At 42.9% G+C, this 24,308-nt stretch overlaps 1 protein-coding gene across 2 annotated transcripts in view; it reads left to right on the top strand.

The window, feature by feature from the left end:
* Positions 1–24,308, top strand: part of PITPNB (phosphatidylinositol transfer protein beta) — a 58,392-nt gene that overhangs the window by 27,088 nt on the left and 6,996 nt on the right. For both annotated transcript variants that reach the window (XM_020876681.2, XM_020876682.2), the window contains exons 8-9: positions 10,456–10,533; positions 22,893–23,003. In XM_020876681.2, the coding sequence (XP_020732340.1) occupies positions 10,456–10,533; positions 22,893–23,003 (189 nt within the window). The remainder of the gene's footprint in view (positions 1–10,455; positions 10,534–22,892; positions 23,004–24,308) is intronic.

The raw sequence follows: 24,308 nt of genomic DNA, 5'->3' as shown, positions 1-24,308 counted from the left end.
AGAGTAAAAAGATTAGAGACCCTGAGATGTCTTTTGATGTGGGTACTTAAAATAGAGAACACCACTCATATATTTTCATGTTCGCTTAGCAAACATTTATTGGGACTTGCTATTTGCTCTCTGTTGGCATGGTAAATATTTTTCCAGATAAAGTAAGAATTGTATCTGTCTGAAGAGCGTGCAGGATTCTTAGTGAACATGTTAAAGTGTTTCTGAGTGACTTGGAGTTTGTTTGTTCCGATCATGTAGTCTGGTGGTGGTTAGTGCCCTCCACCAAAGAGCTTTTTTTCTCACGTCTGATAGACCAGCGCTGGACTCCAGAGTGCCGTCAAAGTCCAGGTTCAGAGGCTGACGAGATGGGAGATTTGGTGTTTATTACCTACCTAAATGAAGACATGAAAGTGTTAGTCGCTCAGTTGTGTCTGACTCTCTGCAACCCCATGAATTGTAGCCCTCCAGGCTCTTCTGTCCATGGAATTCTCCAGGCAAGAATGCTGAAGTAGGTTGGCATTCCCTTCTCCAGGGCTCTTCCCGACCCGGGAGTTGAACGCGGATCTCCTCCATTGCAGGCAGATTCTTTACAGTTTGAACCACTAAATGAAAAGTCCCCATCAATTGCATATCCACAGACAGTAATGGGATTGGTGGGGTCATCTAAGCCGCTAGTAGGAAGTCCCGTGGTGATGGCGATCTCCAGGAAAATGAATTGGCTTTTTAAGTTTGTGCTTTTTGCTTGTTCTTTCCAGCACTGACCATTTATTCTCTGGCTGTGATCTGTTTGTTTGGAGAATGTGTTTTGGTGGGCAGGGCAGCATCCCATTTCAGTTGACAGCGGAAGTATGCTCCTCTGTATCTGATTTTCTGATGTTTCGGTTGCCTTTGGAAACGAGCATGTAAGACTTGCCTTTTCCACCCATTTATTTGTTTTTCACTTTGAGCACCATTCCATTATTTGAGTATTGAACAGTCTGGCACTTTATAATTGTTTTAAACCTTGAGTATGTATTGTTTTAAACTTACTGCTCTTTTCAAACATACTTTTTCCTGAATGTCAGCCATGGAAAGCTGATGAAACTTGGTTTAATTTATTTAGGCGTGTAAATTTTGGTCACACTTAAGCACTGTTTGTTTCATGTGCTCTAGGAAGGATTCAGGCATATCTTTTCTTTTGATCAGGCGTTCTGTGAGACAGTGCCCAGATGTTACACATTTGAGTAGATAGTCTTGGCAACATGTGCTTTATTGCACTGCCTTCAGAAAAAAAACTTCATAATTTTAAAGAAATGTAAGAATCAGAAAACATGCTTTCTAAATAATCTTTACAAGATTATGTTTTTTTTCCTCTTTAAAATTAGAAACATGATGAAATCCTACTGGAAAAAGTTAAATATTTGATCGGACCGTATGAAATTGTTAATATTTGTCAGCTTTTGAGCTGCAAAAGTGACACTTTGGGGGTCAACCTGATAGACCTCAGAAATAACCCTTGGTAGCTGATAATCCTCGATGGTCAGGCTTGATCATCTTTCCAGTTCGTTCTTGCTCGCAGCTTTTTGGAAACACCTGCATCTTAGATGTTCCTTGTGTCCCAGCTGCTGCTTCTCACTTCCTAAGAAGGGCCGTCTGCCTCTCAGAGCTGTGGCTATCCCATTCTTTAGCCCTGAAAAGAGCTTTTGTTTATTAGAAGTCTGTGGCCAGCCTCCAGCAAGTGCGAGGAGCCTGCGGTTGCCAAGTGCTTCAGGTCTCCTTGGCGTGAGCACACACTCAGCCTAGTTGAGTACCTCTTCCTTCTGCCACTAGAATGAACCCAGATACTCATTTCTATCTCGAAAGGGTGCTGCTATTCCAGGTCTATGTGCAGGAGCTCCAAAAGCTCTTTATTAAAGTGTGTGCATAATAAAGAGGTGAGAACTGTGACTCGGCTCCTGACGTGTAGTAGTGGCCTCCTTGAGCTCCAGAAAAAGGAAAAAACAGAACAACTCAAGTTACAGGTTTTGAGGTAGCAGTGGTTTTGCTTTTGCTTACGAAGCTTCACTTGTCAATGGCTTGTCTCATCTCCCTTTATGCTATGACACAAACCCTTGTCAGGATCCTTTTTGTAGTGACTTTCAGAGGTATTTTGTTTTTTCCCACCCTTTCTCAAAGAAGATATAAATAAATGTAAGCATGGTTCTTATTAAAAAGAAATGTGAAAATGTTTCCCACTTTCTTCTGGTGCCTTACATGGTCAAGTACTGTGAAACACTTAGGTTTGCATCCAGGGGTGGATTTAGAGAATGTCTTCTGTATTTGAAGGCATAGTTGGATGGCAGTGCCCTCTGGTGGGAAAAGAACACATTGCTTATCTCCTGCTTGCTTAAATCTTGGCAAAAATATAAAAATTCTCCTTGAAAACTCTGGGTGTACCAGCTTATGTCACAGAAGATACTTTTCCCGTTAGAACCCGTTATTAGTGTTCACTTCTAATCTGTTGCACGGTTTCAGAGTTAAAAAAAATCAGGGAGGGTGATGCAGGTGGTCAGGTGTGAAGTATTCCTGGGTGGGGAGAAATGGTCTGGTAAGAGTTAGAAAACTTTTTTTGTGGGTTTTTTTTTTTTTTTTTTTTTTGAGCAGCTAATGAGAGAGATTTTTAAAGAAATCAGCATAAACAGCTCCGAATCAAGTTTCTAAAGTGCATTCCTAATGAAGGCCCTTCACAGCAGTGGAAGCCCTCAGGGAGAGCTTCTCTAGGCTGCTCCGGGAGTGAAGTGCTCGAGTCTCACCAGGTGACGAGTGTAAACCGCATCGCATTCCTGCAGTGACGTTCCCTGAGCCCAGGTGTCCACAGGGCATCTCTGCATCCTCATCCTGCCCAGCTGCCGTGAACTTGGCTGGGCGGGACCTTCACTTCCTTACCCCAGTTTCCATGGCAGTGCCTTATCCCAAGGGTGCGAGGAGGTGTGTGCCCAGAACGAAAATGTTGCCAAAGACAGTAGCAGGAATGATGCTGCTTATCAGATTTTGCTATTATTGTTTGAGAAAAAAAAAGTTAAATTTTTCTCTGCAATTATATCCTATTTACCAACACACTAAGTTAGTTTTATTAAAGATAACTGTTAAATATTATATATTTTAAAGTTAAAATGTGTAATTTTATATTTATAATTAATAATTATGTTTAGTATAATTAAATGTTATATTTAATTATATAATTAAGCAACTGAGCTTAGTCGGCCATTCGTGTCCGACTCTCTGAGACCCTTTGGATGGTAGCCCCCCAGGCTCTTCAGTTCGTGGGAGTTCCAGGCAAAAATACTGGAGTGGGTTGCCAATTCCTCCTCCGGGGATCTTCCCAACCCAGGGACTGAACCTGTGTCTCCTGTATTGTAGGCAGATTCTTCACCTACTGAGGAATCAGGGAAACCATGTCCTATTTAGTGTTTATTAAATTGGTGCTAATGTAATCAGTGGGGTCCTGGGACTTAGGAGCAGCTGTGCCTGAAGCCCGGGTCATGAACCAAAATGAACATTGTACTGGAGAGGGCTCACCCTATAAGTTCTCAAGAGGACATTCCCGCTTTAAGGAATTTAATGTAGTATGTTCTACGATCTACTGTCATTTAAGGAAATGCATTTTGTGTTAAAAACAGGAATTCTTTACCATCTGAGCCATCAGGGAAGCTTCCTTGGTAGCTCAGCTGGTAAAGAGTCTGCCTGCAATGTGGGAGACCTGGGTCCGTTCCCTGGGTGGGGAAGATCCCCTGGAGGAGGGCATGGCCACCCACTCCAGTGTTCTTGTCTGGGAAATTCCCACTGACAGAGGAGCCTGGCGGGCTATATAGCCCATGGGGCCACAAAGAGTCGGACACGACTGAGCGACTAAGCGACTAAGCACAGCACTGTATTAAGTAAAACTTTGCTAAACTTATTATTTACATTTTAGGCATATGCAGTTTAATTTTAAGATATATAATATTCAACAATCATCTTTAGTAAGACTGACTAATGGGTGTGTTGGTACTTAATTTCATTGGTGTGAAGAGCTTAAAATATATTTGTTTCTTAATGCTATAATATGTAAATACATAGTAATAAATTTGTGACAGTAACAAATACATTGTATATTTGTGCATGAAATATAGGCTTCTCCAAACCAGTAGCCTACTGACCCCTGTAGGGGAGACCTGGGGGATACCTACGAGCCCTTGGCTCCCCGGGAACCCCCTCTTCTGGAGCCCAGCTATTTGGTTTTCCTGCTGGGTTGTGAATGTCAGGCTTGTGGTTGTAACTTCTTTTCATGGCTGAAATTCTGGGGTTTTTTCTCTTTCTGTATTAATTTGTAACCTTCCAAAGGCTTTGAGGGGTCTGCCTTCATAACCATGACAGGGTTGGCAGGCTCTGGCTGTGATTTGGACAAGATGAGAAAGAATGGAGGAGGCGATTGCCCTAGCTGTGTTCTAGCCCAGCAGTGCCTGAGGCTGGGGCCACCTTTCAGCACAGGGTCCTGTTGACAGCCTCCGTCCCCCTCCCCTGTCCACCACGCTCGCCCACCCGAAGTCTCACTGTGCGGGGTCTCTGTGAGGTTGAAAAGATTACAAGCAAGTGTTCTGCTTGGGTGTGTAGGTTTGACGGCATTTCTCAGTTCTCAGGGCAGTTGTTTAAAAATTCAGTTTTAAGGATTCATTGGTGGAAAGCCTGTAAGGATTAATGAGAGGGCTGAATTAGAGAATATTTTTTTAATGCAACTCTGTTCCTTTGAGGTACATTCAGCAACAGAAACTAGGCCAACAAGTTATTGACAATTAGTGGTCCTTTGGGAATCTACTTTAATGAATAGATAAGAATGATTTGTAATTAGCATAATAATTATATGCAAATGAATGCTTCTGAATTGCTCTAAAACACTTCTGAACTGTTTAAACAGCCCTCCTGAGATCTTGTTACTCTATTAATTTGTGTAGCAAATCTTTTTTTCATAGATCATGCAAAGATAAACTTCAGTCCAGCCCCTGTCCGAATTATTATAAATTCCAAGGTAGTAGAACCTGAATTAATAAGATTTACTTATACTATATTAATGGTACTCTGTGGGAACCTGAAAGGGTGAGGACTCACTGGGGAGATGTAATTAAAAATCGGAAAGAAAGCTGCTTATTTGAAAATATGTTGAAATGAGTATCTTAAACAAGTTAGTAAATGTTAATTTCTCTTTGCACCTCTTGTGGCAAAATTTAATGCAAACTTTTTTTTTTTTCTTAATAGGCTTCCCCTTTGGAGTCACTTGAGTTTTCTCAGCTCCAGTGAGTTACACACTGGGGTTAGTGATGATAGTATCCGGGAACCCCCTTTTTCTAAGTGCTACAGTACTGAAAAATCCAGTGCAGTGCTAATAAATGATGTTTGTTATTTATCTTCCTATTTAATTCAGCTCTCTCCCCATCCTGGTCTTTACTTTTAGGGTGTGATTAGAGGAAATGAGCTCTGCTGAGTTGAGCAAGCAGTATCTGCATTTTAAACTTGGTGATTATCTTTGAGCTATTTGAGTAGACACCTGATTAATCATCTTATGCTAAAGGACAGCATTTTACAAACAGGCTGCAGGATCCTAATATCCCTCTCAAGTTTTTGTTTGCCCTGTAGAGTTGTTTCTCTTTGCCGGGGAAGGTAGGTGTGGAGGACTCGCCCACGTACATGGGCTGGGCCGGTGTTTTCTTTCCTCACTATACAGGTAGCGTCACCTGTGGTGACCCAGGCATGGTTCTTTAAGCAGTTTCTGGTGTCTGGAGCTCTTGATTTTTCCACAAGCTGTTAAGAAACTCCTCCCAGCCTGCCCCTACCTCCTGCTCCCTTCCCCATTCATAATCATGAGTTCAATCTGGGCTCAAGGACGGTTGGGTTGGCTCAGCACAGATTTTGTACTTGCATTTGGGGCGGGGGCAGCCACTATGTTAAAAGATTCATAAAACTAATATTCTTTGTCTTCAGAATGAATCTGGTTTCTGTTGAGAGTTTCTATCGAGAACGGTAGTGAGTAACAGATGTACACCCAAGAGGTAGCACAACTTTTGTATTCCAGTGACAGAAAACAGTTATTTATAAGAATTTAATGAATGTATTCTGTGGCTCCAGCGTGGAGACTCAGTAATCCACTTATTTACCATATTAGATTTTATTTGTTCTCCAAAGGGTGTCTTGACTTGCCTCCTTTCTTACTTAAACAGAGTTTTCAATTAAATAGAGTTGTATTAACACTGATCCGCATCTACTTTATGCTGATACCATTGTGTTTTTCTGTTGTTCAGGCATTGGTAGAGTGAGCAGTGTCTGGGGACACTACACCTAACTTGATAATGATGGTTTTACTAAGCCCTTATTCCTGGCCAGGCCTCTGGGCATTTTATACAGACAATTAAAATTTGATCATAAAAAAATTTTAAACACAGTGCACCTTAGCAATAAGATTTTTCTACTTCTAAATGTGATTTTAAAACTCATTTAAAAAATACATTTCCTTGGCCCAGTGAATCTGCTTTTTTTTTTTTCCCAAGGATTACAGAAAGTGCATAGCAAATTCAGCCTTCAGAATACCCAGGAGCTGAAGACTCAAGTAGGCTACAGCTGTCTTCACCCACAGTATTCTAAAAGAACTAATGAGATGAGAAGTCTGCAGCTGGTGGCAAGCACAATAAACCATGAGCCAAGGGCTTCTCTTCATCAGAGCCTCCCCTTTCCCCATGGGATCCCAAAGGAGACAGAATACTAACAAAGCCAGCAGGCTGTCTCATTCCACACTATTGCTCATTTGCAGCTATAATTGGTAGCTGAGGTTGCATTCTGTATGCTGAAACTGTCATACATGAAGGAATATATTTGTTCATTGTGATACGGATATAAATCAGCCAGTTGATTTCAAATACAGAAAGACAAAACTAGATACCCAATGATAAAATTGTAGCCAGAGAGATACTGTTCAAAAAATTAAATGTTATATAAATACAAAAGTGAGGTTAATAAAACCACACTTGCTTGCTGCTTGTTAATATCTTGCTACTTAATTCAGCGGATTAAACATCTGTGTATTCAAACTAACATTAAAAAGTGCGAAAATTCCTAGGTTTTGACAAGATGCATTTTCCTCATCTGTCAAGGTTAAGGTGCTATTGTTAATAATTGGGTTTTGTTAACATTTCCAGTGTATCTTCAATGTTGCTGCTTTGTATTCAAGGGGAAAGAGCAGAGAGGGGAGACTTAGCTTTTGGGGGGGGGTGTGTGTCTGTGTGTTTTATATGCACACACTCATGCCTTTCAGGAGAATCCACTTTGGTATCTGTGGTGCTGCTGCTGCCTGATGTTTTTGAAATGTGTTTGGCTCGTGTGGATGCCCTTCTACCATCCTCCTGTGTGATGGCCTAGAACGAGCCTCGGGCAGAGGGAGGGTGAGGAAGCTGGTGTTCAGGTCCCAGGTCGGTGGGCCATACCACCTCCTTGTTGGACAGTGGTTTCCTCACCTGAGAAATGCGGCAGCTTGGTGGTCTTCAGGGTGCAGTTCCCCTCTGTCATGTTGTGACTCCATAGTTCAGAAAAGTTACTCAGTCAACAGCACTAATAATGAAAGCTCTGAAATAACTGTTACTCCATATTTTTCAGTTAATTATGTCAAATAAGTGTTGAAAAATCCCTTAAGTCATCACCCTGCTGTGGTGCTGGATGGGGTTAGGACGGAGAAAGGAGTGTTGTCCAGAAGTCCATCTAATCCATCCGCTTAACATTTTCACATTCAGTGCTGCCGCCTTAATCCAGCATCAGCCCTTCCCCTGGGGCACCCACCCCCTTAATTAGTTTACCTCTATAAGACAATAATTTATGCTGATTACAATTCAGACCAAGCTCGCTTTTCTTAAATGAGTTCTGCCTTGGTTTGTCTGCTGCCCTATTGTATACTGTCAGTCCTACTAACACTTGTGTACACTGTATTTTGCGGACTTGTTTTTCTTTCTGTCTTGGAGCTGGCAAGTTTAGAATCCACAGAGAGAGTTCTACAGTCTCTGTTCCGTCAGTTCTGAGATTCCCCTCTCATTTTTCTCCTCATATTTAGTCAAAGTCAGATCTGTCTTCCAGTTGTGGCATGTTTTATTGGCCTAGTGTTTTCCTTTTTAATGGTACGTAAAATAATGGAGCATCCTGTAACTGGCAGTCTCTCAGAGTCAGGAAATGTGATTATTTACTCTTCAGCTCATGCAGGGCTCCATAATATCTTAGGTTTTGTGAAAAAGCAAACACTTGGGCATCTTGCTCACAGTAAGGTCACACCTCGCTTAGTAAAAAAGCAAAAAAAAAAAAAGAAGTGTTTTTCCCTCAAGTGGGATGAACTGTTAAGTGTTAAACACTGGCCAGGCCTCTGAGCATTATACAGATAATTGAAATTTTATCATAAAAGATTTTAACACAATGAGGTTTAGCAGAAAGATTTTTCTGCTTCTAAACATGAAGTTAAAACTCATTTAAAAAACACTTTCCCTCAGCTGGTGTTGATTGGTTTCCATTCTGACTGTAATTTCTTCTCTCCATTCTCTCTTGGCAGTGGACATGTTATCCCTGGGGTTGCGGGTACCTTTTGTTTGTCTCTTGCTTTGCTTCCAGCTAGACTGACTTCCTAGGAGCCCGACCCAGGTGCTGGCTCTTCTGCTCTCGGACCCCCAGACTACCTCTTAGCATCTTGCACCCTGCTTGGTGCTTATGAAATGCACCCTTCTCCGTGATGGCTGTTCAGTAAATAGACCTTGAATCGAGGGAGGTGATGTCAAAAGTGATTATCTGAGAGGATGTTAAATGCTTTCAGTTTTGGAGGACATTGAATTCGTCTCTGGGTTTCCAGGCCTCTGACCTAGAAGAAAACGTTGCATGGTGGTTTGTTAGCAGGAGTGCTGGTGTCTCACTGTGAACCTGGGTCTTGGGATCACCTGTGCAGTTGATTCTTTTTTTCCCTCAGTCCGCAGTGAAGTTGTTAATTTTAGGCTGTGGGTCTAAACTGGAATTTAAGAATTCCTGTTAGCTGACAGCAATTGAACTCTCTGCTGATGTGCCCCCACACACCGAGTGGCTGCAGGTGTCTGACTCCGTGCGGTCGGCTCCTCCCAGCTTGTAGCCCTGGACGCTGGCTGACCTCCTCCCGCGTCTGCGCCCTGCTGCCTGTTTCAGCAGCAAGGCCCGCCGCGGCCAGTCAGGTTTGCCTCTGTAGCCGTTTAGACAGGCTTTGAGTCCAAGGTCACGCATCTGCCCAGTTACCGCTGCTTACGGAGGTTCTGTTATCTACCTGAACCTCGCTTTTCTCCTTCCTCATGTGATTTATTTGTGACTTTCTTTTCAGAAAATACTGACGTGCCATATGCACTTACTGAATAACTGTCGAGTCTTGATGTGCTGCTTCTCAGCCTGTTTTCTTTGATTTTGAGTGTTTGTATTATGCTTTGGCGTGCCTTCAGTGCCTCTCTAAAACAATGATATGTTTTCATATTGACTTGTCTGGGCATTCTTCTCAAAGTATGTGGTCCTCCACAAATCCTGTGAAGGACCACTGCCCAAGAAGAAAGGCTGTCCTGTTGTAATATTTCCATCTGACCTCTGTTCACTGTTAGTATTATAACTGACTTCACTTTTTAAACCTGGACGTTAGCTCTTCAAAAAGAGTTTAATTTCTCTATGTGGATTATGTGTGTGTACGTGTGAAATGACACAAGAGCTTTTGTAAAGCAGATATGATTAAAAGGATTTACTTCTCTTGTATTTTCCATTCTGCCAGAAAGACTATATTAAGGGAAACAATTCACACAAACAGAAACCTTGCATAAAACCTAGATTTTAGGGCTGTGCCCTGTGACATGCTGTGACTGAGTCCCATACGGAGTTGTGAAGCCCTCCCTCACCTCACTCGGCCACCTGGGACTGACCTGAGCGTGGTCCTGGCGACTCTCCACAGACAGGCTCCACCTCAGAACCAGGCCTGGCAGCGCTCGGGATGCACAGAACCCACGGTTCTGATCTGTATTCCCAGTCATGATGGTTGCTCTCCAGCGGGCGTTAGAGTCTCGTGGGCATTTCAAAACTGGTGTGGGTCTGCTTTATTTCTTGAGTGTGTTGATACGTGTATCAAAATGCTGAAACTGTTGAGAAGTGTTAAAAATTTTGTTCTTAGAGATATTAACAGCAATCCAGCAACCAGTTGTGGTGGACTTGTTAATCAAAACTTGTATTACTTTTATTATGTACTTGTTTTGCCTTAAGGTAAAAGCTTAGAGCAAAGAGAACCAAACAGACAACTTAATGTCACACAGAAGCACTTCCCTGCATTTATGCAAAGCACAGTGAGCCCAGTCGATTCCTGTCCTGTCTTCAGTAGCTGCAAAGGGCTATTCCAGCCAAGGTTAGAGAATTTTCTCTGGTTTTCTTCTCTGCCTCTGACTTTGTTTTGCTTTGCAGGACTACAAAGCTGATGAAGACCCAGCATTATTCCAGTCCGTCAAGACCAAGAGAGGCCCTCTGGGACCCAACTGGAAGGTACTGGATGCTGACCTTTCTGACAGGCAGAGTCTTGGCAGCAGGACATTTGACAGGTCCTGAGTCTGGAAGAGCTGGTGACGTTTAAGTGAAAAATAGAAATGGCACAAAAACAGTTTTATTTGTGATAAGGACTCACAGCCAGTTGCAGTTGGCCAGCAAGTCTGTGCTGCATTAACAAACAGAACAGAGCCAGGCTGTCACTTTCAGCATAATGCTATTCTGATAACTCTTACAAGAGACAAGTGATTTAGTCTTTGGGGATTGTAATGTTCTCTTTTGAGACTTGAAGCAGTACAGAAGTCTATGTTGAATGAAGGTTGATAGTTTTAAATTTAATCTTAGTAAAAACTGAACAAGTTCACCTTCCCCAGGCTCATGTTCCTGGCCTTTTAATAGTTATATTTTGGAAAGCAGGGCACCAGAGAGCAGTCTTGATAGCAAGTGGTTGTTGTCTAATAAAGAGCACATCCTTATTTTCATTTGTGGAAGTAAGGAAAGCAGTGTCCAGGTAGTAATTTAAATCGCTGTGGAAATAGAGTGGATTTTAAAGACATCCGCTAAACCAACTACAGTCCCTTAGAGAAGGCTTAGTGTGCTGATGGCAGGTTATTCCAGCTGATCGGACAGGAGGGGAGGCGCATGAAAACCTGCACATGCCTGAAGCAGATTCTCCACCAGCAGGACTTGACTTGGTGACCAGTCTGGTTATGCTGAAGCCAGTCACAGGCCATCCATAAATGAAGTCTAGGTGCTCGCTGTTGCTTGTAGATAGGGGGTCACTGTAACAGCCCCGCAAGAACCCAGTGAGTGGCTCTCCATGGGCGTTGGACTGTTTGGGACTGTCTTGCACATCGATTAAAATGAAGAATGAGTCTGACTTTCTTCTCTTAAGAAATGATTCATAATTATCTTATTTTCACATTTGTTCTCTGGGTAGAGTTTGGTTCAAGATTCTACCAGTTTAATGGCCATGACTAGAGACTTTTAATACCCAGATAGTGATATATATATATCACTTAGAAATTAAGGGACAAGTTCAGTATACGTGTTCTAAATTTACTCTAATGGATTAAAAAAAAAAAAAAACCAAACACCCTTTTCAAGATTTCTCGATGTGAACTTTAGAACTCACCCTGAGTCAGAGGAGAAGCCTTTTCTCTGAGATTTAACACAGGCCTTGAGAGAGAAAACTGTGTTGGAGCAGATAGGTGGGCTGCTTTTGAGGCTTCTGGGTGTCCTCACAGGCTGTCTGGCCCCAATAATACCAACTCCTCTTTTCAGGGAATAGTAGGGGGCCACGGGCTTGAGACTTGGAGGTGAGTTAAGTCTCGCATTTTCTTCACATTGTCAGTTTTTCAAGCATAAACTTGAAAAGGTGGTGCTATATAATGTGGTGGGCTATGTGTGTTTGGGTGCCTATCTTTCCTGTAGGAACTCCTAGCCAGTTCTATAAAAGACAGCAAACGTAGTTTGACACTGTGATTTCTACCTGATTTCCAACCTTTGGGAACTTGGGATATGACATTTACTGCTTTTTTATTTATGACTTTTACCTCTTTAACTAAAATTGCTTTGTCTTTTTATTATCCATTAATGGTTACTTAAAATTCTAAAAGAGGTTTAGGTTTTAGAAATGTGAATTTTGCATTTTTTTCATGTTGCAGTGTGAAGCCGCTCAGTAAGAGTGAAGCTGCTCAGTCCTTGCAGTGTAGCGAATTTTTACCCCCTTCTGTATGTGTGTGGCGGCGGGGGGGATGTTGAACAATAGCTGATTTCTCAGGGAGAGTGTGGCTGATAGTGATACCATTCTCTCCATTTGCCTGTTGGTTGTTAAACTTGGGCCAGGTGATGGTAGGTGCAGCTACTCCATAAGTTGGGTTACTGTTCAACTGGATTTCAGTGAGTTATCATGATCTCAGAAATAACTCAGGTAGTCAAGAATAACTAAGTAACCCATCGCTTACTGCTGAGATGGATAATGAAAAGTAAGGACTGACTAGCCAGTGATACAGCCGGAATCATGGGAACCTAGGGGCTGACTTGCCCTTATCAGCATCTCCTGCCACGGTTGAGCAGGCCCTGCTTGCATGGCACCAAAGGGATGACAGCTGAAGGTTTCTGTTCTACTGAAATACGGGGACAGGGAAGAAGGGCATGGTGCTCGGGGCAGGGGGGGAAGGAGCAGCCCCGCCGTGGACCCGCTCCCCCGGGGCTGCGTGGAGCGGTGCTCCGGACCCAGTGCTGCCTTGCCTGGCGGTCCCGCTGTGCTCCAGAGGCGCTGCGTGCCCCTCCGCAGACGCGCCTTTCCAGAACACACTCCAGAGTGCATCCCGTGATCTCGCTGAAACTTCCCCTCCCTCACCCCACAGTGGTGTTTTCCTTCTGAATTACTGCCGTATTTACTGCTTGTCTGCACCAGACTGGATGAAGGAGAAGAACCTTTTTCTTGGTGCCAGGCGCTATACAAGGTCATATTTAATCTTCACAGTTTTCCTATGGGGTAAATACAACTCCTTCGTTTTATAGATGAGAAACTTGGCCAGAGAAATGTGGATAATAGTCACAGGAGAAACGTCTGCCGTTTCTGTCATGTCTGATTCAGTACTCCTCACAGAGATGTGTAAGGCATGAAGACATAGCAGATTTTCACTCCTAATCCAGAGACACTGGCTCACCAATACGTACCTGTTTGCCCTCCTGTATCATGACAGGGGTGTGGCTCTCTTATTCATGGTATTTGCCAGAATTTGATACCTGTCTCAATACCAGTCATGTTTCCAGTGGCCTGGGAAGCTATTAGGTGACAGTGGTGGTAGGGGAGACCCATTAAACCCGTCATGAGTCTTACAAGCTGTGACTTAAATAACTTAACTCCAAAGCATGTTTCCACATCTCTAAGTGGGAAATGATACTGGTGACTGCCTCTGAAGGTTTGTGTGAGGACTAATGAGCATTATATCCCCTGCAGAGAGGGGGTCTACAATAAATGGTAGCTTTTTCATTGTTGTCATGCTTTTGTCTCTGAAAATAAAAAGTATCATCTCCTGGGCTTAGTGAGTACTGTCGGTGAATATGCTCCCTTGTTTGGGACATAATTATTCCTTTTCTTTGTCTAGTGTCCAGGGGTCCCCATGCTTTCGGTGTTGGGGATTGTCCATCACATCCTGGTTCACCTGTCCTTACCCCTCATGGTTATGAGTGTTTAATGAGTGCTTGACCCAGGGTCAGCCATAAAGCAGAGGCGGCACAGTTTTAGAGCCTTCGCTAGCAGGGGTCATGGGGTTACCAGGGAATAATAGATTTTCATATATTCTGTATTTGTTAAGAGTATAGACTTCTTTAGTTTATGGTATGATGCATAGCTTTTTAATTTTTTTTAAATTACAAACCTAGAGGTTCAGACTTTAGTTGTATATATATTCATTTTCTCTCTAAAAAGAATTTTTAAAATCTGAGCACATGAATTATATGTTGTTATTTAGGTCTCAACACTTGATTGAGTCTGCATGATAATATTTTATAACCTGAGAAACATTTTTGCTTCAAGGCAAAACTGTGCGTTTCTCACGGATGTGTGTTGCTTCTGTGTAGCGTTATACATGTGTGTGTGTGTAGATTACACACATCCATCTTGTGGTTCACTTTGTGTTTCTGGGTGGTGATTACCAATACCAGTGACTTACCCATTTACATGTAGATACCTGTAACTTTGCAGTTTCCCTTCTCTAATGGACTGTGGAGTTGTTAGGTTAACCAGCTGAAACAACACCTTCGAAGACTGTAGTATGGTCTCATTTTTTTCTTCATTTAATCCAGATGCCTGATGAAGACATAAGCTGCTGTGTCTATACACACACATGATAGTTAATAATTAGGCCTGTAAAGGTCTTTGTCACAGGCTTTGCTTGACGTGTCTTGAAAGACTTGGTATCTGAACACTGGGGTACTAGGGGATCGAGTTGAATAAGAAAGTTGATGCAGAAATTGTGGTGGATTTTATATCCCCTTCTTATATATCTTTATATGAATATACTCTCTCTGATCATGAAGACATGTGCAATTTGTCTCCTGTGGCAGGTACTTCTGGACTACGCAGAAGCTCCAGCAGCCAGAGCTTCACCTGGCCTAGCAGTTTGTCGTATTGTTCACCCGTGTGTGTGGTCACGCTTTAGGTTCATTTTGAACTTGCCATGGGGGCCCTTCTGGATTCTCCAAGCCGGGGGAGGACAGCTGTCGGTGGGCAGTGGGAATGCTGCTGTATTTTCTGCTGTGCTACCAAGACGCCTTGCTTCTGCTCCCCTCACATCTGTGAAAAGAAGGCAGATTTGGTTGCCGATGGCCTAATGTAAAGATACCACAAGGTTCTGTTGACCGGGGATGGGGAGAATGAAAAATAGGTGGATGAGGGAGAATTTGAAACCCCGCTGTGGAAGCGTCTTTGAGGTGGAGACTGGCAGGGATGCAGCCCAGAGGGCCCTCGAGAGGCTGACGAGCCCTGCCCCGCACTGAGCTGCCCGAGGAGCAGGCCTGGGGCTGCTCTCCTGTGTCCTCACCTGGACCCGGCTCTGAGTCCGGGAGGGATGTGAAGGCATTTAAAAACCCACCCCTCGCCTGTAATCTCACATTGGAAGCCCCATTGGGGGTGGTATAAAGAGGCTTAATAATTAGTTTCTAGTTAGACCACATTATGGATTATGTTTGCAGACCCTAAAACATTTTTTTTTTTTTTAAGTATTTAGTTTGGCAGCTGGGTTTTTAATTCAGTATAAAAAAATAGGCGTTTCACCCTTAGTGTGTATTAATTATGCAACTCCTAGGAGGATACCAGAAGAGCTGTTCTGTCTTCTTCCAGAAGCTGAGCTCCCCAGGAGCGGTACATGATTAGTTCCAGCCTTACTTTGGGCCCTTGAATGCCTCTGTTCTTGGACAGAGCCAAAGAACTGGGTGTGGACAGATGGGGTGTCCCACTTGGGTGCTAGGAGTGCGTTGACAAGATGGGCCTCTTGCGTCTTCCTGACACTGTCAGGGACAGAAACTTTTCGTGGGTTTCACTGGAAGGGTGAACTTGTGATTTCACTTGTACTTGGTGTCACTCCTGGAGTAATTGGACGCAAGTATGAAGCACACGTCAGAGTAAAATGGGAGTGAGCTACAAAAATATTAAGTGTGGAGACATGGAAAATGTGACCAATCATTCTCTCCCAGGCAGTAAGCTTTGCTGTCTTTATTATTGTGAAACTTACTATATATAAGTTTAACCTACGGTTAGTTTAATCTTTAGAACTTTACCCCACGTTTACTTCTTCCATTTGATAGCCTTTGCCCAACCATATAGGAACCTCCTGACTCGGAAACCTCCTGAGTGTTGCATCGACACCCTGCCCCTGACCCTTGGTGTGTCCCGTGTCAGGGACGCAGTGCACAGGTTCACACTCCCTCCCTTCCCCCACCCACCTCGTCCCCACCCTCCAGACTCGCAGCCTGTAGGCCCTGTGTCCAGCGCACTTGACATGTGCAGTGCTGAGCACAGAGGTCTGTCTGCTCAGCGTAGACGCTTAGTAAGTATCCAGCGAATTCAGGTTAGCCATCTTAAGTAAACATCAGCGTTAGACTCACCGTGTACTTACAGAGAGTGTCATGTCCAGCATTGGCCTGTCCACATGGCTACCGAAATCGGAGCAGATTGAGAATGGCGGGAATGGTAGAATCGGGCTCTCCTTGAGATTCCAGCACACCTGCTTGACACACGTAGTGTAATCTTCTGGTGACATTTGCTGGTGGGCGCACTGGCAATAGCCCCAGCAGTGCATTTACATATAACTTTTCTTTAGTGAAATCTGGGCTGGAAACTTAGCCTTATGAAATCGGCAGCTGAAATTGAGCGTTCAAATTGTCTAAAATTTGAAAGGGGGTGTGAGCCTCATAGAAACTGCTGTGTCCTTGCAAAATATTAACTGGTTAAATGTAGCATATATCTGCTGTCTTTATCCCGACACATTTTAAATAGGAAAGAGTGTATGTGCAGTTGACATGTGGGATGCAACTGTGAGAGCACATTTTTAGAAAATGACTTTGCAGAATGCCTTTGGGGTTTCCCCCACCCCCCTTTACATTTATGTGTGTTTGTCACAGATCCAAGAAACCAGTTCTTGTGGAGAACATGGGCTGATTGCTCACCATTCCGGTTAAACACGCCACGTTTTGTTTAATTACGTTGTGTGGCTTCAGTATACATTACTCTCCCTTAGGCCTCGTCCACATACCTCAGAGTAACCTAATATGTGTTGTTAAATTAAAAACATGATTTGAGTTTAAGGGTTTCATTTATAGTTAGAAACGTGAAATGTAAGGAATTCAGTGGATACACAAACTATTTAAATACAATTTTGGAAACATTTCACAACTAGCTAGTACTACAGCTGAAATTTAAATCATGTAGAGATGAGTGATTTGGGGTTCTGTTAGCCCATGACTTTATTTTTTATAGAACTTCTGATTCTTATATTTTCGTAACCCAGCACACTTTACCTTTTATTTTCAGTTGCTCTTTTCAATTTTCATGCCATAATCTTTATAAAACTTGTATTTTCATTAAATACAAGTTAAATAATTTTTATTTATTCCTATATTAAGTTAGGAAGTGTTAGGGTTGGGCTGGATTGGAATTAGCTGTGAATGATCTACCTTTAGATTGTGGTTTTATTTGTTAGGGGATTTTTTTCTTTTTCCAACTGGTGGAAGAGGAAAGAATCAGAAAACATTTGTGTTGTTGAAGGCCAGAGAGCAGACTCTGCCCTGGGCCAGCATCCCGTGAGTCTCCTGAAGTCTGGGCAGACCAGCGGAAACTCCTTCAGGTTCTCTAGGTTCTGGAACACTGCTCAGGATATGGGGTCGCAAATATTTTGTCCCATTTAGATTTTTCACATTTTCTAAAGGTTACATATTTTTTCATAAGAATACTTATGGTAACTCTGAAGAGTTGGTAATATTTCACTCTACTTGTATACCTCATTTTTGCTTTAGAAGTTTAAGATGAGGAAAAATTAAATATGGACTGGACTAAAGTTATATATTAAAGATCTTAATTCAGCTTTTAGCTTTGATTTATGAACCATCAAAAACAAAAGAGGCAGAAAAACATGTATTGTTGTAATCAAAGATGAATGAAGATTTAAAATAGATTCCAGATACTAATAATTTAAGGCAAAGTAAATTATTGTCCTAAACTACTCAGCTGACAGCAAAAACTTTTATTTTAGAGTCTTATTTTTTTAAGTGTATTAGTTTTTTTCCTGATTATAAAATGATACATATTTAGAGGTTTTGAAAAAGGTCAGTTGTAGCCTCACCATTTAATTATTGCTACTTGTTATATTCCCTGATGCACATAGTTTATTTTGTTATAGATGTTTATGCTATACACAGATATCTATTTATACTCACATTATGCTTTTTATTCCTTCATGTAATAGCCCATTGTTTGGAAGACCTGTGAGGTGTTTCACCAGCTCTTTCAGTGGGTGTGGCATTTACCAAGTCCAAGGTTGTGCTGTTGTAAACAGATCTGCAGTGTTGTTATTTTCTTACCTGATGAGTTGGGATACATTTCTGAAAGTAGAATTATCAGGCTGAAGTGTATATGGCATATATATAAGATATAAGCAGCTTTAAGACTTTTTAATTACTTAGTGTCAGAAAGATTATGCCAAAAGAATTTTTTTTTTTACCACTTGTAGTCAAGTTCATTATTTTCTGTCATCATTAATAGAGACTTTTCTTAAGTTATTTTCTTTTTTTTTGTCACTAGTTTTAAGGCCATAGCACAGATGAAGAGGTGAATTGCATAAGTCATCTTTAGATTGGATGAGATCTCAAATATGACAGATGTTAATAATATAATATTAATACAGTATTAATAACTGAAAATACATAACTTCTGTGTTCTCATCTTTCTCCGAGGCTCTTTAAGATTATGTTTCTATATGTCATCTCTGTGCCTCCCCCTTGTTTGTTGATATTGTGGAGAGTTAGGCCAAGAAATAAAGGCAGCAGGCTGTTTGTTCACTTATCTTTTAATTGATTTCCATATTCTTCCCTGAACTTTTTAAATTAATTATGTTAGACAGAAAACCAAAAGCAGATTGACTATACATTTTACATCCACAGAAGATAGCTCAGAGAACTGGTTCCTTTTTGTCCCATCACTTACAGTTTCTAAACTAAATTCTGTAGACCAATAGATTTTGTCAATTACCAGTAGTCGTTTTAAATGATTTGAGCAGCCTGCCAAAGTCACTGGGAAGATGTGAGACACAAACTCGGGTGATTGTTGGAGTCACGTGTGTGTGCTCTGTTCTTGGAGGCCCAGCTTAGTGTAGGTATGTATGTATTAAATTTAGCTTGCTCTTTAATTAGAACCGTGCTCATCCTGCTGTCTTTATAAAATGGGGGGGTGGGTGGCATGGATTCTGAAGAGCTGGTGTTCTAGAAACACCCAGGGTTCTCACCTAGCATAGGCTGTCCAGTGATTTGGAGTTTGAGAACGAAGCTCTCAGTAGCCCATAATTAATAGGGACCTTGGAATGTTCCATTCCTGGAAGATGTCTTAGGGCTAATCAGTGGGTATATCAGAGGTTCTCCACTGAAAGGACGTTTCAGCCAGAGTTGGTCGGCAGGGGGATATTTTGTTAAGCTTGGGCATATTATAGAATAAAATGCAAAACTATAGCAAGTTTTAAGACGAGCCATTGGACGTCAGGGACATGAGCCTAGCCCCTGCAGCCCTGGGCCAACCCCACCCGTCACACCCAGCTCACACCCCTGCTTTCAGTGGCACGTCAGTGGGGGATGAATAGTTCAAGTGGAGCCCAGCATTTGCTTCTACTGGCCGGGGGAGGGAAAGAACCCTGACTACATTATTACATAGGTTACTTTGCGACCCAAGCCCTTTACTCCTAGTCTAGCACTGCTGTTTGGCAGGCGCTCCTCACTGTGTTAAATGCCTTATTCTGCATACACCCAGATGCATCTCATGTGAGAGTTGTCGTTGACCCTCATTGGATTAGAGCGCACCTCCACACTGGCTCATTGCTTACTGAAAAAACGATCTGTAAACGACCAGCCTTCTTACTGACGTTTCAACGAGGCTGGGCCCTGAGAAGCTCGCTGTCCACTGGGGAAGGCTGTGGACTGACTTGTAGACCCCAGAGCCCAGCTTAATTAAGTGCAGGGCCTGCAGGTCAGATATGGGAGTCCAAGGCTGCAGCATCCACAGTAGAAGGTGTCCCTTCTAGTAGAGATTGTTGGTACCAAGGGTAGTGGTTTCATCGTTGTTTTTATGCATAGTTACTTTCCTGTCTACCAGCCACTCGTGTGCCCTGATAACACCTAGCACAGATTGGGTTGTAAGTGATGCCCAATTAATACTTGCTGAATTAAACTTGTTTATAAATTAAGGGGGTCTGTGCATGTGCACACACACATGTACCCATCCATGCTGAATTTTAACATTGTACTCTGTTTTATGGGAAGAAAATTGGAGAAACAGAGCTAGAAGCTAGTCAAGTCCCTTTGTTGACATAGAACTCACGAAAGGACAGTTTGCTGTACGTAATGTTTGTATTTAAGTGCTGTGGTGCTGCCTCATTGATTTAATCCATGTACCTGGTCATTATTCAGAAGGTGAAATGTTATTACAGAAGACGTTTTCTGAGAAAAGATGATCAATCATGCAGGACTCTACAGAACTTTTGGGTCCTATTAATAATACCAAAGTAGAATTTTTTTCATATATCATAGAATTCACTTGAAACTGGAACATTATTGAGGGTTTGCAGGGGGTGGTGGGGGGAGTGAAATGTGGCCTGGTTGCTATGATTGCATAAATGAGGAATAATCTTGAGGCTTTAGAATAAGACCCAGAAATTCATCATTTAAAAAATCTATGTACCTGTGGCTGGCTGGAAATAATACTCGCTCACACACAGTGAAGTTACTGCCAGTGGGGTGAACGTGTGAGTGGGAGGCGACCGCACGTGGCAGTGGCACCTGGTGTGGCTGCAGCCAGGGCCGAGGTGTCCCGAGCGCTGGGTGACACCGAGAACCGTGAGGGAGAAGGGAGAGCCCTTGTAAAAGGCGCGTTACCTTTTCACTCCATACTTCAGTTTTTATAAAAAGGGCCCCCATAACTGTCTGCTCTTTTGAGAAACTTTCTTGAAAAGCTGTTTTGCATATTCAAGTTACTCTTTGAGCTCTGTGTAAAAATAGAGAGAACTAGCGCGTGCTCAGCTGAGTCCCACCAGCTAAGCACGGATCGTACATACCCTGCCTTATTTAGTCCTGACGACAGTCCTGAGACATGGCTCTGCTCTTGGAAGTACACCAGGACTGGAACGGGAGTCAGGGCGGCCCTTTCCCTCCCCCCTGCCTGCGGTCCTCCCCTCTGCCACCTGGGACTCTTTGAGCCCGACCCGCCTTCCGGGCTGGACCGAGGCCGCCTTTGCTCACTGCTGTGGGCCCCCCCAGGCTCTCTGCTCTGGCAGGTGTTGGGGTCCTTTAATGGACTGGAACCTGGTGGTAGGGAGTCGACGATAAGAAAGTAAAAGAGGGAAAGAGGCTGATATTCCCTGGTTTACACAGAGGACCAATAAAGCCCTTGACACAGGACTTGCATCGCTCACGAAGGCACCAGGAGCCCTCTCGAGGGGGTGAAGGCACAAAGACCTTCTCGAGAGAGTCTTAGAAGCCCGGGCAGGAAAGTGAGCATGACGGGTCTCCATGCTCCAGAGAATCAGCCAAAAAGAGAGAGAGAGAAACAAAAAAAAAAAACCCGGGGACCTAAGCTCTAATGAAACAAAGGTGCTTTAATGATTTTTCTATGAGTATATATAGGCTGTGGTACAAGAAACTTCTTTCGGGAATGATAGAGATCAGAAAACCAAATGTACAGCAACCGTTACCAAGGGAACAAGGGGTAATGTTAGTCACAAGGTCAGGAGACAATCCGTATCTCAAGAAAGGGGAGCAAGACTAAGCAGAATGTTTACGAAAGGAGACCAAGCCTGCCTCACACAGTGACCTCAGTCCCTGGGAGCAGCGTGCTGTTCCGCTTGAAGAGGGACAAAGGACTCATGAGAGACCACACGCAGGAGCCCTCCTGTCAGACATTCCCTGACAGGCAGGCAGGCGGTGCGTCTCCTGCACTCACCGCCTTGGGAGAACCGTGATGCACAGTGCGTCCATGGTGAGGACACAGGTGTGCGGCGAGCTCCTGGCCCACGCCCTCCCCCAGGTAAACACGCTCATGTATTGTGCCAGGACGGCCGCCTGCACTCAGTTTCACAGAGATCATCAGCAGTACTGCGGATTGCAACGCCCACCCCCCCAATTTTTATAATGAAAATTTTCAGAAGCAGTCAAGAAACCAAAAGCATAGAACTGGAAACGCCTCCACCCAGATCTGAGAATTGTTAACACTTTGTCGTGTTTGTTTTTTCCCTTCTTTCTCTCCTGTCCACTCCAGTGTTTTTTCTTTTCTTATTTCTGAACCTAAAAATCCACAGTTAAGTTTTCATACCCTCTGGACCTAGGGTAACGTGTTTTGAGGATCCAAATTCTAGTTGCATTTTTGTTTTCTTATGAAAGTAAATTATAAACATTTTGTTTTTCCAATCCAGACAGTCCCCCACCCTCTCTCCCTTGCTTTTTTTTTCTCTCATTATTTTCCCTTTCTTACCCTAACTCTTGACTACATTTAAACTATGAGGTATAATTATTTGTGGAAATTAAAATCCTAATGTGTGGAATTTGCTTCCAAATACTTGGTAATGATAGATGATGTTTGCTGCTACATACCTTTTCATGTCCCCTCATTTGGTTGGAAAATACCTCAGTTAATAACAGTGCCCCTGCACTTGCCAGTGCTAGAAGACAAGACGACGACGAAGCTTCCTCATGGTTTTCTTACTGCGGCCCAATAAAATGGATGAGGCCCCAGCACATCCACGGTGTGAGTGCAGTAATGACGTTATGAAAACTCCACATGTTAAAGGCGTGCTGTTGACACAATGTGAATAGAATTTGGTACTTAATGTGAAATCCGACTAGTGTGATTTGAGGCAGAGCGCTGTGCCTATTAAATTGTAGAACCAGGAAGTAGCCTGCTCTGTGGAAGGAGGGTCAGCAGCAAGGGAATGTTGCTGCTTTTGCTAAAATGATTTAAGATTCCCAGGTACCCGAATTAAACACATACGATGTGATTTTCTTCATAGATGTCCTTGATGTTACACAGCAGTCAGTTTTAATCAAGACTTAAATATTCAAGTCATGATTTCCCATTTTCGATTTTCCTCATCCAGAAGGAGCTGGCAAACAACCCTGACTGTCCTCAGATGTGTGCCTATAAGCTGGTGACCATCAAATTCAAGTGGTGGGGCCTGCAGAGCAAAGTGGAAAACTTCATCCAGAAGGTAAAGCCTGTCCCAGGACACAGTGACTTAAGTGTAGGTTAAGATTGGAGGTGGCTGTCAGTGGGGTGCTGTCTCTCCCACCACCTTTTCCTTCTCTTTTGGGTGAGATTCTTGTCCCAGCAGAATTCCTCTCTGCCCTTCTTTTTCTCCCTACAAACAGCAAAAACAGATACCAGTGGAAGTGTTACGGGGCTTTCTCTAGGGAAGAGCAAAGCGTTCGTTTTGTGCCGAGTGCTTTCCTGATGGTTTGCTCGGCTCTTCTGTGGGGAGCCCTTTGCATGTCCCCAGGGGGACCTGGGTCCCGGCGCTGGCTGAGGGGAGAGGCCAGGCCTTGCTGTTGAGGCTCCTCTGTCCCGGCTGGGCGGATAGCCCCCTGCAGCTCTCTCCGGACGGTGCTGTGAACTTCGCACCTTCTGATGGGACGTCCTCCTCGGAGGTCCTCACTGGGAATGGCTACACTGAACCTGCGGTGACATGATCTGAGTGAGGACCCCCGTTCTCATTACCTGTTTTTTATGTCTTCTTCATTCAAGAGATAGTAACACAAGTGTTTTGATGGGAGAATTGCAGTTGCATAGGTATTCATGATTGTAATTTTGTAAGGAATATGAAAGTTTCTTTGGTATTTAATTTTCCTGTAGGGTGAATAATTCATAGATGTCTGTGAATTGTCTCCATTGTCATTATTTAGAAGCCCTTGGAACTTCCCACAACTAGTTGTATCTGAGTTTCACCATAACTTCTACTTTTAAATTGTAACTGCTCTTTTTTTTTTAAAGGATCTTAAAGTGCTGGAAACTTATTTCCTAAGCCTGCTTGCAGTTGGCCCCAATAGGCACTCTGTAAATACTGGCTCTCTTTCTTCCTCTTGGATCAGAATAATAGGTTAACAATCCAGTTCTGATAAAGAAGTTACACATATAATTGATGAGGTCCCTTCTGTTCATAGAAAAAAAAATTTTAAAGTTGAAGATTGTCCAAAAGTACTAAAGTACTCACTGTTCACTGCACTTTTCTCTCTTCTTGGAAAGTGTAGTAAAACTTAAATAATCCAGCAATTAAAGCCATGAATTACATACATTAAAGTCACTAATTTTATATATATATGTGTGTATATACACACATACATATATACTTAGTAACACTAGGGCAGGAAGATTAATGGAGAGTATGCAGTAATTCTTAATTTAATAAAACATCTTATTCTGAAGAACCTGACTCTTCTTTCAGTGCATGTTGTATTCTGCCTCACAGTATTTCTTTGAATTGCAGGGGGAAATGATAATGTATGGTTCGGTAGCAGAA

This window comes from Odocoileus virginianus, chromosome 12 (assembly GCF_023699985.2).
Source record: "Odocoileus virginianus isolate 20LAN1187 ecotype Illinois chromosome 12, Ovbor_1.2, whole genome shotgun sequence".
Classification (NCBI taxonomy): domain Eukaryota; kingdom Metazoa; phylum Chordata; class Mammalia; order Artiodactyla; family Cervidae; genus Odocoileus; species Odocoileus virginianus.
This window is presented reverse-complemented; position numbering and strand designations above follow the sequence as displayed.